Source organism: Oryzias latipes, chromosome 7 (genome assembly GCF_002234675.1).
Source record: "Oryzias latipes chromosome 7, ASM223467v1".
NCBI lineage: Eukaryota > Metazoa > Chordata > Actinopteri > Beloniformes > Adrianichthyidae > Oryzias > Oryzias latipes.
Genome location: NC_019865.2, coordinates 26,895,688 through 26,910,679, shown reverse-complemented (window position 1 = coordinate 26,910,679; position 14,992 = coordinate 26,895,688). Strand labels below are relative to the sequence as shown.

Below are 14,992 nucleotides of genomic sequence, written 5' to 3'. Positions count from 1 at the left end.
AATAATGTCATCATTAAATGAGCTTTTCCTGTTTTCTGAAGCTCTGATGTTGATCAGGTCTCTGATAAGCTTCTCTGCTTCTCTGCAGAAGCTGGAGGAGCGTTTCAGGATCAGCAGGAGGGAGCTGATTTTCTTTGAGTTCACCATCCTGGTGGCCCTGGAGATGGCGCTCTACCTGCCAGAGAGCCAAGTCATGCCGCATTACAGACGGCTGCTGCAGCAGCAGTGATGCTGCTCCAACCCTGCAGAGATTCAGCACCTTCCAGCACCACAACTGTGACAAACCTCACGATGCCTTGCTCCGAGGCAGCCAAGAACCGGCACTCCAGACTGCACTGCTGCCACAGAGCTGCATCCCTCTGGCTCCATGGCTGAGTCCAGCTGAGTCTAGAGTCCAGCCGACAGCAGCTCCCTGTTTTCTGTCTGGACGACTGTTTCTTCAGCTTTTTACAGGCCAGAGAAGAGCTGCAGTTCCTCAAGCAGTCCTTCTTTCTGAAGTTTGTGCAGCTAGTGGGAAAAACGTCTCCTCACAGCCGCTTTCCAGTTCCACAGCAGATCATGTAGCAAACACCCTTCGAGTCAGGAGATCTGAAGCTTTTAGCTCTGATATGATGAAGACAGCAGAGGGAGATGGAGGGATGAAAGATAGACTGCCTGCTGTCCTTTCTACACTAACAACAGTTAGTTTGGAGTTTAGCGACAATCACAGAAGCAACCACAGCTTGTGAGCATCCGACAATCATTCTACTGACTCTTTTCAGCAACTTTGAGCCTGAACAGACACGACTGATGGCGCCTCACAAATGCTGTCTTTGGTTTCCCCTTCTTCTCATTTTGGACTCATTAGCATGATGAAGAAGACTCTTCCTCCCAGCGTAGATCATAAACTGACTGTGGAGGTTTGCTGTGGCTCAAAAGCTGCAGAAGAGGAGCCTCTCGGCTTGATGAACAAAAGAACTGCAACTACAAGCAATTATGGATCTATAACGGATGGTGATCCGCAGGATGGTGATGAGGGAAGACGTGTGCGTGGATGGAGGCTTAAACATGTCTGGTTAAAAGCCTCAGGCCTCTCGTTTCTGATGTTTTGTTTCTAAGGAGTCCGTTTCTTTTAATCTTATCAACTGAACACTAGTTTTTGAGATCTTCCATGGACTGTTGCTGCTTTTTTACTCATTTTCAGTCCAGTTTTTGAAGCAAATTTCCATCTCTCAGGTTTTTTAAAGTTAAAGTTCCATGGGCTGTCATGGAGTCTTCTTTTTAACCCCCCCATACATTAGTTTTTTTCCTCCACCAGTAAATGCATAGAAGAAGAGCGTCATGCATCCTGTAGAGCAGTGTTTTTCAACCTTTTCTGAGCCACGGCACACTTTAACCTTAAAAAAAATCCCGCGGCACACCAGCATCCAAAAAAAAAGAAAAAAAGGAGAAACTCATAGTCTGTATTGATCTACAGCCCCTCCACAGTCTCACATGCATTTTTGAGATAATTGTTGCAGAAAAAGCTGGAAACTGCAGCTGTTTTTTTCTAAAAGATGCAATAAAAGTTAAGTTAGAAGATTTAAAAACAGTTTGATGTGCGTTCGTTGGTTTCAAGACGTTTAACAACAGATCTCCTTGTGCGCTGTCACTCTCACAACCCAATGCATCATGGGAGATGTAGTGCATAAAACGGCCGGCGGAGATCGGTTTTCGGAGCTTCATTGTTTTGTTCACTTGTTCCACGGTCTGATACCGGACTCTGTGGAAAGCTACACCGCTAAAGACGAGCTTTAGCTGGTTATTTTGTTAGAACTGAGCGACTTTACTAAATCGGGACAAGGAAGTGAAGACTTTAACCACTTCTGATTGGTCAGACAGATGACATGTGATTAACCCCCCCAAGAATGATTGGTGGAGACAGTTAAAGGGACGGGACTTTTCCAAAATACAGCCGGAGCTGCAGCTGAATCGTGGTAACGTCATTCTTATCAAAATGTCTTTAATAAAATAAAATAAACGCAAAGAAAAAGTATTTTAAGATCTTTTATATTCCTAACTCCTCAGTGTTTTATCAGGGCCTGTTTGGATGAACAGAGAGCTGAAATCCTGGAGATAGGGAAATGTTGTTAAATCAGTGAATGAGGGCAATCTCCCACGGCACACTGGTTGAAAAACACTGCTGTAGAGTACAAACGATGCATTTTATCTTCTACCTTGCTCTGATGTTTGTAGGCTTTAGTTCAGACCCAGCAATTCTGACCAACAAACAAACAAACGATTGAATCAGGGGGTCAGCTGACTGACCTCATAGCTCTGGAGAAGCCCCTTTAGTGATGAAGCCCCTTTAGTGATCACACTAGATCTGTACCACACTAGAATTCTCTGAACTGCAGTCTGGCTCCCCTCTGCAAGCTGGCCTTGTCCCCATTCACTTATTCCTGCCAGGTCCCACCAGTGAAAACAGCCGTTTTTTCAAGATAAACAGACTCGAGCGTGTCCGAGTCCTCTCAGTCTTCCAACAGCCAAAGCTGCAGGTAAATGTTGTGCACACAAGTGAATACGTTCAGTTTTGTCCTTAGCATCCCCTGTAGAGGGGGAGGTGCTCATGATCCCACAGCTCCTCCTTCTTCTGAAGCACCAGTTTCTGTGCTGAGAGAGCTGCTCCTGTGGTCTTAGTGGGAATTCTCCGTTTCTGACACTGGGCTCTGACATTAAAGTGCCTTTCTCTGGCCGTGTCTGTTGCAGAGCGGTTCCTGCAGGAAGTAGGAGCAGCAGCTCGGCTTCCATCAGCCGCTCAGAGCACATAATCAGACTGAAACTGATGACGTGTCTGCAGGAGCAGGGCTGACACGCTGGAAAATGACTTTTCTCCTCCGTCAACTTCACTAACATGAGGCCACAAAAACAGTGTCAGCTCTGATCAACACTGAAACTGGCCACATCCTGCTAATGCTGCCCTCTAGTGTCCATTTGAAGGACTTGATCTTTCATCTGTTTGCTATGTAAAGACTGAAGCAGAAGCAGCTCGGTAAAGTCCAGAGGGATCAGGGGCTTTTTTTTCTGTAGCAAAGCAATAACCTTCCTTATTTATTGTCATTTTATCAAGATTATTTAATCAAGCTGAGGTTTCCACCAGGAGTTTTGTGGAGGATTTGTCCTTCTGCTGCTGGATCCAGACGCTCATGGAGGAAAACTCCCAACACCGCCTGTAGAGCCTCGGTTGTTTTTGCACTTTGCCTTTAGTGTCACTGAAACCTTTTTTATTTTTTTTTATACCACTCAAAAGTAATGTTTTCCATATGGGACGTATATCATTGTGACATTGTACATTTTAAAGGGATGTGTCACTGAAATGCATTGATGTCTTTAGTCTGAGTCTCAGACCTGCAGAAGGTTGTGACTGTAAGTTTTAGTGTAAATCTTTTTTATTATGTGTCTAAGTTCCTCCACAGACGATCACTGCAGGCATGTGTGGAGGAAAACCTTCATCCTCAGAGTGATCCAACAGTCCGTGTGCCAGGGTCCCTTTGAGCAGACTTTCTCACGCTACCCAACACTGTTATCCTCTTGTGCTCATCAGCAGTCCATTAACAGCTCTTGTACTTTGTTGTTGTTGTGTGAAGTAGGTGTGAGCTGTTGATGATTGTTCTGCAGCAGAGTTCTGTCAGTTTGGTGACATGTTGAATGCTGTTCTGTTGGTTTTACACCACCTCACTTCAGCCTCATTTGACCTCCATCATCCCTGAAAGGGGTTAGGGTTTGACGTTTTTGAAGGTTTTAGTTGTTTCGGATGGTTAGGACCATCACCTCACAGCAATAAGGTTCCCGATTCTAATTCCAGCTGCTTTTCTTGACTGGAGTTTGCATGTTTTCTTCCTGTGAACAGCTGGGTTTTTCACAGATGGTTTCTTCCCACAGTCCAAAAACGTGTTTCATTGGTCCACAGGCGATTCTAAAGACCGTGTCACACACCCACTACCTACATTTTGCACATTTTCCACAGATGAAACTGGTCTTTTGTGATAGATGCTTGATCACATGTGTTTCTTTTGTTTGTCATTCATCGATGTGCACAGATTTGTTTCAAAGGTTTCGACTGACGGGTTTTTACCTGAATTAGGTTTTGAGCTGTTCAAAATTTTGGGTCGGTTGAGAATTACGCAGTTGTATTTTATGTAGTTTAAACAATATTATTACATAAATCTTATGCAGTTTTTGTAATTGTTGCAAGATGTAAACGCAAATTTGTGGCTTTCCACAACCGTTCCACATATGTGAACTTTTTACACATGCACCACTGATGTATAACTTTTATATTGTTTAAATGGTGCACACATGACAGTAAAATTATGTAATTTACGCACAAATTACTATTAACTTGCATATAAACAGCGCAGTCATCACGCATGGTTCATGTTCTACGTAGATGAACGTGTTCTTTGCGCAGTTTATTCGTTCTTCGTCCGTGGTTTTAACTTGGTTTATTTGTGATACATCTGTGAACATTTTACGCAAAGACCACAACTTTTCTCATGTATGTTCACGTATGACCAATTTAGTAGCTGAGTAACACGGGCTTAGAGCTACGTACACATCACCATCTGAAATGGGTCTGCAAGTGGGCTTTTCCGATAAAAAGTCTTTGTAAATGCCCGTTTCGGGCTTCCGCATTACAAACTCTCACGTGTACCTACATACGTTTTTACGACTTTTTTCGGGCTCTACGTACAAAACGCTTGGCCATTGAATGTGCGTTGCTAAACCAGGTTTGACTTGGACCAATCATGACCTTGGATTTGGGCCTGTGAGTGACATAAATACCTCTAGAACTGGAGAAGGCGGTGAAACTCACCAAATGCTGAGCGTTGTTGGTTTGTCTGCTGAACCCAGACACAGCGATGAACCTGATGATGGCTGCGTTTGTTAAAAATAAACCAGGACCACTCTCCTGACATGATGGTAATCCATATCTGCCATTACTAGGACACTAGCAAGGAAATGAACCGTTTGGTTTTCAGGCCAAAATTGGGAGATTTGTACCACTAAGACGTTTGACACCAAGCCTCTTTCAACTGTAGGTGGACATGCGCTAGTATACAAAAGAAAAAGAAGAAGCCCCTCCCTGCTTGTCCAGTGTGAAAACCATGGGCTAAACGTGCATTCAAGAACACACCAAACGCATGTTTTTGAATGCACATCAAATACTCAAAACTGCCTCAAGAGGGGTGACTGTGTGGTCTGAGTTGAACTACGTTGAGTTGAACTATGTTCAGGATATGTCCTGCCTCCACCCTCCTTCCTAACCTTATAAAGAGGGTAACAATAATGGATGGATGTTCCACATTCAAGATAAGTTCAATGGTGGAAAGGACGTTACTGAACTCTTTAAAAAAAATGAACAAACAAGTGTGAAAGGATCATGAGAATTGCCGGGTCAGCTGTCAGTCAAAAGGCCTGTTTGTGCTCCTGTTTGTATCAACGTGAGGTTTAGAAAAAGTCAGTCCCGGTGAAGTTATTATTAATCAAATGTGCTTCAGTGTGAAAGTCAGGCATTCCTCCCCTGGATTTACCCTCTAAGATACTAGCAGGAGTCAGTTGCAGTTCATCAGCTGGCCACTAGAGGTGTGGTGTTTCAATAAAAGGAGGGGGTTGGTTTTTATTTACTGAAAATGAATTGAAGTTCTTTCGTTTTTTAAAGAATGTTACTCTCACTCATTTTTGGAAAGATGGATAAACATGGAGCAGAAAAAAACCTGGCAATGATGAAAGGAAGACGTCACATGACCAGATCCAACATCCTCAGTTATCAAGTCATTTTCACAACCAATTTTCTTTAAAAATAAAGAAGTTTTACCCTTAAAAAATGAACCAATAGTAAACCTTGAACACTGATTACATGACTCATTCTCTACATTAGAGATTTCTGATGTTAGTTCTATGTAGCTTTTATTCTTTCCGCTGACCTTCATCCTCCTGTGCTTTTGTTTCACTGCTTGGTTTACCCGTCTCTCCTATTTATCATTTTCTATCAAATATTTCCCCATTTGAGCACTGTGAACATTTTAAAGGGACATGAGTGTCAGTGTGTGTCTTCTTTCTGTATTGACTTAGATTTTTATTTAAATCTGTTGAAAATGGATCTTTATGGAACGTTTTTGTACTTTTTCTTCATTGACTGCAGCAGATTAAATCGCTGTTGTGTTGTTCAGCTGTTCAACCTTTTTACTGAACATGTTGATGCAGAAGCAGCGGTGCAGTTCACCGTTTGATCGTTTTGAGTGATTCAACCTGCTGCCAAAGCAGATATTGAGTGAAAAGAAGCCTTTGTGTGAAAGGAAAAGACCAGATACTGTTCAAAATGTCAATGTTCAACATGAAGTTTTTTATTAAAATGTGTTGAAGACAGGCTTGTGCTTTTTCTTTATTTGTATCCACACAAAGAACAAGGTTTTTATAAAAATGTTTAGTTATTGTGCCAATAACAAAAATATGTACTATATACTGTCCATGATAAAACCTTCAGAATTTTGTTTTTCATTTTTAACACCGTAATGATGAAAGCAGTTATAGCAGTTGCGGAAATGATCAAACTTTGATGCAGAGATGAAAAACACGGCTTTAACCCCTAAGACCCGAGCTAATAGTCAAGCTAACCCTCTACCTACGCAGTCACAGTTTAGCAGGATTCCCTACTCTGGTAAAATAACCCAACATGTGATGTCCACACATGTGGATGAAAAAGAAATTATTCTAATCAGAGCATTCAATTATAACACAGACACATTCTGTTTAAAAGCGGATATCTGTGGGAGACTAGAGGTCACTGCATAGTTGAAACAGAGACAAACAAAACGTGACATTTAACCCTTGTGCTATCTTACATGACCCCACCCTTACATTGACGTGTTCTCCCTACCATGATAAAGGTGGAGAGATTTCATGTAATCCATGGACACCAGTGAAGATCACAAATCATTGAAGAAAAAAGGTTTAGCACACTGTCTAGTGGGTCTAGATGACCCAACTCCCAATGTTAAAGTGCCTAGGATAGCACAAGGGTTTAAGGAATAACAAGACAATGAGAGTGGGAAACCTGAAGATGTGAGTTCTGATCAGTGAGGTGGCGAGGCTGTGAGTGGCATTGCTGGGAAAAGCAGCATCTTGAATTGGTTGTAAACTGTGTTTGGGAGCCAGTGGAGCTGCTGGAGAACAGGTGGAATATTACAGGTAGATAAGGTTCTTGTTATTATGCTACGGACACAAAATAGAACTGCCACCGCGTGATGGGGAGGCATCAGCAGAATATTCAAGATTAGCTGCCGCTCCCCGATCTTTGGAAAACTGTTGGCGTGGTCATAATGCAGATGGCAGCCGTCCATATCAAGTGTCACCTGCTGCTTGCCACCCGGTAGAAGGGAGCCTGCTACCGGACAGCCCCCGCGTGACCTCCAAATGTGCCGCGGCATTTGTAATTGTTCCACGCCACATGGCCACCTGCTGTTTTTGCTGAAACCCACAAAAAAAATGCAATACATGAATTTTGACACAAAAGCAGTATGGAAAATTACAATGCAATAGATTTTTAGTTACTTTAGAAATTAATTTCAAGCACACAAGGAATATATATGTCATTTTTAAATATTGTATAGTAAATTACAAAATGTGTTTTCGCAATTCATGGCTGAATTACATATAGAAATATAAAAGTAAACTGCATTGTTGATTGAATTATAGTATCAAAAACTAATGACAATTTCAAATGCAATTGATTTTGTTTGTATTTAATATTTTATTTTTTAAATTGTCATATTGAATTTTAATTTTTATATTGAATTCCAAATCAATCAAAACGTCCAAATTTAGCTGCTAAAAATGCTCATTAGAAATACATAAGATGGGACACGCAGTAAGTCTGCCTCAAGGCAGAGGGCGCTATTGTACACCATTTTTCTCCATTTTGGTTAAAATCTACAATCAAGAAATAAGAATTTGATCCCTCCTGCCAGAAAGACTTAGTTCTTTGTGGCAAAACTCGATAATTATTGAGCACAGAAGTCAGAAGTTTCTTGTAGTTGATGATCAGGTTTCTGTCCACTGATTGACCGATTTTGTGGACAGGTGCCTTCAGTTTAGGTGACAGGTTGATTTCACTCAATGAAATGGACATACATTTGTATTACTACTACGATGACTAAATTATGATTAGATGATTAAAAAGGACTGTTTTCTCTTCCTATTTCTAGTTCCTTCTATATCATTTGGTTCATGTGGATCATGTAAAGTTTCTGCAGCAGCTCAGTCATTCCTTTTTTTTGTTTTAGAATTACTTATTAGCTTTAAAAACAGTTCATCTGCATTTGAAAAGATGCAGGGGGAAAAAAAGAAAAAACTAAAAGTAAAAGAATGCTGACTTATGGGTTTTTTAAAATGTAACACTCAAAACATTAAGTGTTATGTAAAGAAGCAAAAAAAATATCTTATGTAAGTCAGCTCAGTCGTTCCTCTTCTTGAAAAAGGTTTTATTACAGAGAAAGCTGAAGAACACTTTTAAAGCCATGTTAAACATGTTTTAAGTATGACATCCAACTGTTTTGTGCAAATACAAAACAGCATTTTAGAAATGCAACACTCATTGTCTAAGGAAACTGATTCTGTTATTATTTTACACAAATATGAGAACTTGACTGTTTTCCTGTCAGAAAGTGAACTGATGGCTTCAGACTAACATGTGAACAGTGTTAGCTTTAGCATCAATGAGAACAACATTCACAGAAAGCAGACGTCCAGCTTAACGGGGAGAAATGCAGCTTTTTCTGATACCAACCATTGAGTCTCTGGTTCAAACACATTTAGGGTTAACTTGATGATGAATGTGGGATTTGGTCACACATTGACCATGAAAACAGCTGTTTTTGAAACAATTTACAGTCCTCTTGTAAAACCCACAATTCCTGAGGAGAATTTGAATGAATGACAGCTACAGATGAAGAACCTTGACCAGAATTTCTTCCCTGGAATGTTAGAGAAGTGACTGACCAGCAGAAAGGTCTCAGATCAGGGCCGGCCACCCCAGGCCCTCAAGAGCCTCAACCCTGCCTGTTTCCCACTTGTCGCTAACCACCTTGCTGCTGATTGGCTTTTCTCAAGTGATTCCACATCCTGATAAACTGATTGAATTTGAACTTTTTCTCAAGACCTCAGTGGCCGGCGCGCGGCATGTAAAAATGTGACTGCAGCTGCCCGATTACAAGTGCCTCCGTGGGGCCACTGCGGGGCCACCAGCTAAATTTGCTGAAAAACTGGCATTTAGGTTACCGCACTGTGGCATTTTGGCATATGTGACCATAGTTTGAGCATGCTCCAACAACCTCCACATGTGTGTTTTTTAACAGTGATTGATTGATTGATTGATGGGACTTCATTGATCCCCGGAGGGAAATTGTGTTGTTACGGCAGCCAAACAAGAAATATAACAGTTATAGAAACAAATAGCAAGAGCAAGAATAAAAATAGTGGTAAAGGTACACGTCATAAATACAAAGTATATCCAGCAGCAGTCTCAGCAGTTCTATGTTGTCGTTGACTGTCCGACAAGTTAAAAAAAACAGGAAACTAGTCTCCTGATTTGCACATCTATAGTTGTGTACTGTTACTAAAGAGAGAGAAAAAGGTAAAGAAAGAAAATATATACATGTATATGCATAAATAGTAGAAATGAGTCAAAAACACACAATGACGACGTAACAGGCTGCCGTTCCATGTGGCGCCAGAAGAAGCATTGAGGTTGAAAGACATCAAATGAGGACAAACTGGTTTCAAATAAGGAGCATTTATATTTCTTTCATCTATGGACGTAGTCAAATATTTCTATTAAAACAACACACTCCAGCTTTTTTAACCCTGAAGTGCTGGACAGTATAGTGGAAATAGCAGCAATGATCTTGCAGAGGAAGATAACTACTCTGCTCAAAAAGTGAGTCAGAACTTTATTCTTTTTGACATCGAAGTTATTTTTTATGAACAATAGTTTGTGAACTTTTTAGGCAGAGGTAACTAAAAAAGCTGTAATAAACATGAATCAAAAGACACAGATTTTCACAGAGAAATATTTTCATGATTTTGAGGATCAAACTCACCTTCTGTAACGATTATTTTGAAGTTGTCTTCTGAATCTGGACTCCATCCTTTACACAACTTACATGTATACAAACCTGAGTCTGACTTTGTGAGTTTAGTGATCGTCACATCTAAAAAACTTGATCGAATATATCGATATTCATATTTAATGCTATATCTTCCTCTCTGATCTTCATCTCCATATGTTTCTATGAGAATGTTTCCTTCTTCACATGTTTCCTTACAGAGCAGCTTTCTGCTCCCTGAAAATGTAAGATTACATCTAATAGTGATGTCTTCTCCTTCACGTTTTGTGTAGATGTTGGTTTCTGCATCAACAAGAGAGTCTCTGTCCTGCAGAGCTGCAGAAAAGAGGAAGAGTCGCAGTTAATGTCTTCCTGTAACACTGAACACTAAAGATGATGCATTTGAGGAAATCCACAGAAACGTGTAAAAGATTCAATCACAAGATTTCTCTGATGACAGAAACAATGGAAAGAAGATGATTATGATAAATTATTCATTCATTCATTCATTGGAGCCTATCCCGGCCATTTGCAGGCAAAGGTGGAGAACACCCTGGACAGATCGTCAGTCTGTCGCAGGGCGTGACAAATTATTTAATAATAAAAAACATCCAGACAAATTTATAAAAAACAAAAAAAAAAAGACGGTTTTATATTTAGAAAAAATTTCTAAAGAAAAACATCAAAACTGCAGTTGTTGATTTGAAACCCTGAACATCAAGTTGAATCCCAAAGATGAAGATCATGAAACAGAAACAACTGCAGAAGACTGAAACAGTTCAGTTTAATGTGTTCAATAAAGGACAAAACTGCAGCTCTAAGAATGAAAATGAGTGAAAGAAATCAATGAACTCACTCAGGAAGAGACAACAGATCAGACTCTGACAGACTCTCATGCTGCCTGATGGAGAATGATGGAGCTTTTCTTCTTTTACTGCTAAAACAGGAACTTCTCAGTTTCCTCAAAGCTGAAGCTCCTCCTCCAATTACAAGACTCATATTTCATCATTCTAGCTCTCAGTAGATCGTGTCATTCTCGTCTTTTGTCTCTAAAAAAAGCACTGAGTATTTTAACCACAGGAATCAAAGTCCTTTTTATAAAGGAGATGTTTCTTCATCCCGTTTGTGTTTCCATAGTGTGGACAGAGGGGTGTCAGAAACCCTCATTGACTCTATTCTGTTGTCTGTAGACTGAAGGTTACTGAGCAAACAACAGCTGTGAGTTTGTGAGTTTGCTTCACTTCCTTCTATGCAGACGTGCAATGATCTAAACTTTCTTTGTATTCCTCTCACATCTCACATCCTGACTGAAACGTCCAGCTGTGTGTTTATCTATACTTCATCACCATAAATACAGAGGCTGTGTCTGCTTAGAAAACTGCAGCACTAAAGCAAAGAGGAAAACCACTGAGAGTTCTTCAACCAAACAGCTTTTGCTCTGATATCGTGCAAAACATCTCATGCTGAGATAATTTAGAAAGAGAAGAAAGACCACATCAGGTTTGATAGATTTTAGAAGCAGCATGAATTTGTACATGCACAACAATTTAAAGATACAAAGGAAGTGAGTCTTTTCAATCTTTTTTTTTAGGAGTTTCAATATCACATCTAGAGTCATTCATATAGGAAATGAGTTTTTTTTACTAACAATTTTGAATCTATTTTAATCTTCATCTTCACCGTCCTGTGTCAGAAAAGAATGGTAGAGAGATGTGAAGAGGTCAAGCCTCAGATATTAAACTCATTCATTCATTTTCTTTACCGTTTATTCCCTTTTGGGGTCACCGGAGCCTAACCCGGCCACTTGGGTGAAGGCAGTGGACAGGTTGCCAGTCTGTTGCACGGTAGAATATCTTCAATCACACGTCCATTTGCTCTCACACCTATGGACAATTTAGAGTTGCCAATCAACCTGTGAAGCATGTTTTTGGAAGGTGGGAGGAAGCTGGAGAGCCCGGAGAAAGCCCATGCATGCATGGGGAGAACATGGAAACTCCACACAGAAAGGTCCCCCATTGATGTTGTGTTTTTTCATGTCCCCCAGCCGGGACTTGAACCGGGGGCCTTCTTGCTATGAGTCAAGAGCGCTAACCACTGCACCACCATGCAGCCCTCTATTAAACTATACAGTATAATACAAATATTCAAATGTTCTAGTCTTAAACTGTAAGTAAATTGGATAAGACTACAGTCACATATCCCAGAATGCCACCCTGCAGTGACATAAATACAAGTTTTTCATTTTATTTGTAATTGGCAGCAGTCACAATTTTACACGCCACACAGTGGCTGCAGATGTTTAAAGAAAAAGTTCTTTCTGTGGCAGTCCCTTGACAGGGGGTGGCAGGAAGGAAGCAGCGCGATGAATAACTGATAGGAGGGTCTCCAAATTCCCCAATACCTGCCCCTTTCCTGTGCTTCTGATGAACTTTCATGTGAGGTAGTTTCCAGTTTTCTGCAGATGTTGCTCAGGTGTTCCTGTTACATAGTGATTGCAAAAATAGAAAAGTTGAGAGATTGAATAATTTAACACAATTGTTCCATAAAACAAAAAAAAATCTTGTAGAACATTGGAAGCACCTCACCACAGCGGCATCTAGTGGCTAAAAGATGGTTTGAGAATGTTAAACTTATTAAACAGGAAGGTTTAATTAGGTTTTGATCTCTCTCTCCTTTTTTTAACCTAACAGATTGTTATAGAGGTGGACGGTGGTGTGATGGTTAGATTCTCGCCCCACAATGAGGCTCTGGTTCAAACACCTGCTGGGTTCTTTCTGTGTGGAATTTTCATGTTCTCCTCGTTGAAGAACATAAATTCATAGAACTGTTTTAGAATCACTGTTAAGATCCTGCATGCCATAAAAGCCCCCACTTTAAGTTCCAAGGAGCAGAGGTCAGGTTGTGGAGCAGGATGCCAGGAACTTATGGTGGTGGGGAGGGTCCTGTGTAGTTTGTGTTCTGATTTTATCTGTGCAGATGGTTACGTGACAGCTAACAGCCCTGGGAGCCGTGTAACGGGAGACATCTGACCAGCGGATTCTGCACCCTCCTCTCTGCATTTACATATTCATCCATACATTGTATAAATCCCCGGGCAGGGAGAGAAACTGTGCTCTTTCTTTGTGTTCCTGCTGTGAGCACTGTTTTAATAAAAGACATTCAGGGAAATTGATTGAGCTCGGATATCTGTATTAGAAATATTGTTAGGGTAATAAGTCTTTGGCTTGAATTGGAAACCCCCCGTCTGTGCGCTTTCATTCCAACAGAATCTCCACGCTTCATCGAGCATGCGTGGGTTTTTTCCAGGCACTCTGGCTTCCTCCCACAATCCAAAAACATGCTTCATAGTTTCAATGGTTACCATAAATTGTTAGGTGTGCATGTGTGAGTGTGTGTTGGAGTCATTGTGTGCCCCGCAACACACGAGCGACTTGTCCCAAATGTACCCGCCTTGCCCAAGAGTAGCCGGGACAGGCTCTGGCAACCCCATGACCCCAAAAGAGATACAGCCGGTACAGAAAATAGCTAGATGGATGGAAAGATTGGTAAAGTACGTTTTCTTTGTTTTTCGTTTATTTGTTTATTTTTAATTCAACTCAAATTGTATTTATTTAACAATGCAGAAACACTGGGTTTTGTGTAATGCTGACCTGCTTTTTTAAGCATTGTATTGAATAAATACTACAGAAAATTGTAAACAATAGGCACATCCTAAAATGATTAACAGTAGTAATGGTTTTGAGTAGTCAGAAAAATCAGAAAAGAACCCAAAAGTTTATAGTCTTTCAAAAACAACAACGGAGAGGAAAGCAAGAAACAAGAAAAATAATTTTCCTACTTCCTACTATAAATTAATATTGCCAACTTCCTGCCTTTCATTTTGAGGTGTTTAAAAAAACAACTGAGAGGATTTAGAACAGCTGGTGACGTGAACAAACAGTCATGTGACCTCCCCACTTTGATCAGAGCTAGGAACAATAGTCACAAAACAGAAGTTCCACGGATGTTACGAAATATTCCGAAACATGATCTCGATTGCTCTAGTTCCTCTTCCTCCCATTATTCCTCACATCACCCCCCCCCCACACCCCCGGATGATTAAGGATGCAGTGTTTTTGTTCCTTCAGACTTATTAATAAACTCTTCCTATGAACTCTAGGTTTCCGTTTCTATCTCCCTGATAAGGAATACATAACAGCCAGCTGTGTCCCCACAGTTTGTTTCAAGCCTAAGGGCTGGTTTATTCTTCCAAGTGATTTGTAATCGCTTGCCTCTCAGTAGACGCACGGCCATTGGAGCAGAATCACCCCAGTCCCTGCAGACTGTGACACCTGCTGGTGACGTCACCTGTGACTGGAATTTTACGCCTGTAGTGCAATCCAGTGCGAATCGCGTCCCTTAACTTGAATTTGTTTCAGCGTTTAGAGAATGTGAGTATGGAGAACACTGTCCAGAAAAATGTGGTTTTAACACTGAATCTGATGAAAACTTAACTGAGGAAGTTAGGAAATACCAAACTTCACAAAGAGACAGAGATAGACGCAGAGAGTGGACAACTAGATAGAAAACAGAGCAACCATCTGTCTTATATCTCATGTTATTTTAATTAGTAATATTTTTTCCGTTCTATTCCCTGCTTCTGTTTAGTTGACAAACACACCCCTTCCTCCTCTGCCTTTCATTTACTTGCACATTCACACACGCCGCAAAAGTCTGGGCAAAAGGTTCTTTGTGTTAAAAACAAACGCTGGAAACAATCGCGCTGCTTGAAAAGTATAAACGCCACTCAGAGGTTCAGGTACCGTGGATGGTTGAAAGTACGAGCAGTCAACTTTAGAATGAACAAAAACACACAATTCTGGATGCAA

General features: G+C 40.7%; 1 protein-coding gene and 2 long non-coding RNA genes across 3 annotated transcripts in view; 2 read left to right on the top strand and 1 right to left on the bottom strand.

Moving 5' to 3' along the window:
* Positions 1 to 1,423, top strand: part of LOC101159588 (CDK5 and ABL1 enzyme substrate 2) — a 51,213-nt gene extending 49,790 nt beyond the window's left edge. The window contains exon 10 of the mRNA XM_011477655.3: positions 89 to 1,423. Coding sequence (XP_011475957.2) covers positions 89 to 229 — 141 coding nt within the window. The 3' untranslated portion in view covers positions 230 to 1,423. The remainder of the gene's footprint in view (positions 1 to 88) is intronic.
* Positions 1,424 to 2,072: 649 nt separating this feature from the next.
* On the top strand, positions 2,073 to 6,388 carry LOC105354464. Its single transcript, XR_909079.2, has 2 exons — positions 2,073 to 2,516; positions 2,728 to 6,388. It is a non-coding gene; the product is annotated as an uncharacterized LOC105354464 (long non-coding RNA).
* Positions 6,389 to 6,947: 559 nt separating this feature from the next.
* Positions 6,948 to 11,597, bottom strand: LOC105354463. Its single transcript, XR_909078.3, has 3 exons — positions 10,981 to 11,597; positions 10,119 to 10,460; positions 6,948 to 7,488 (listed from the first exon to the last, which is right to left on the bottom strand). It is a non-coding gene; the product is annotated as an uncharacterized LOC105354463 (long non-coding RNA).
* Positions 11,598 to 14,992: the final 3,395 nt, after the last annotated feature.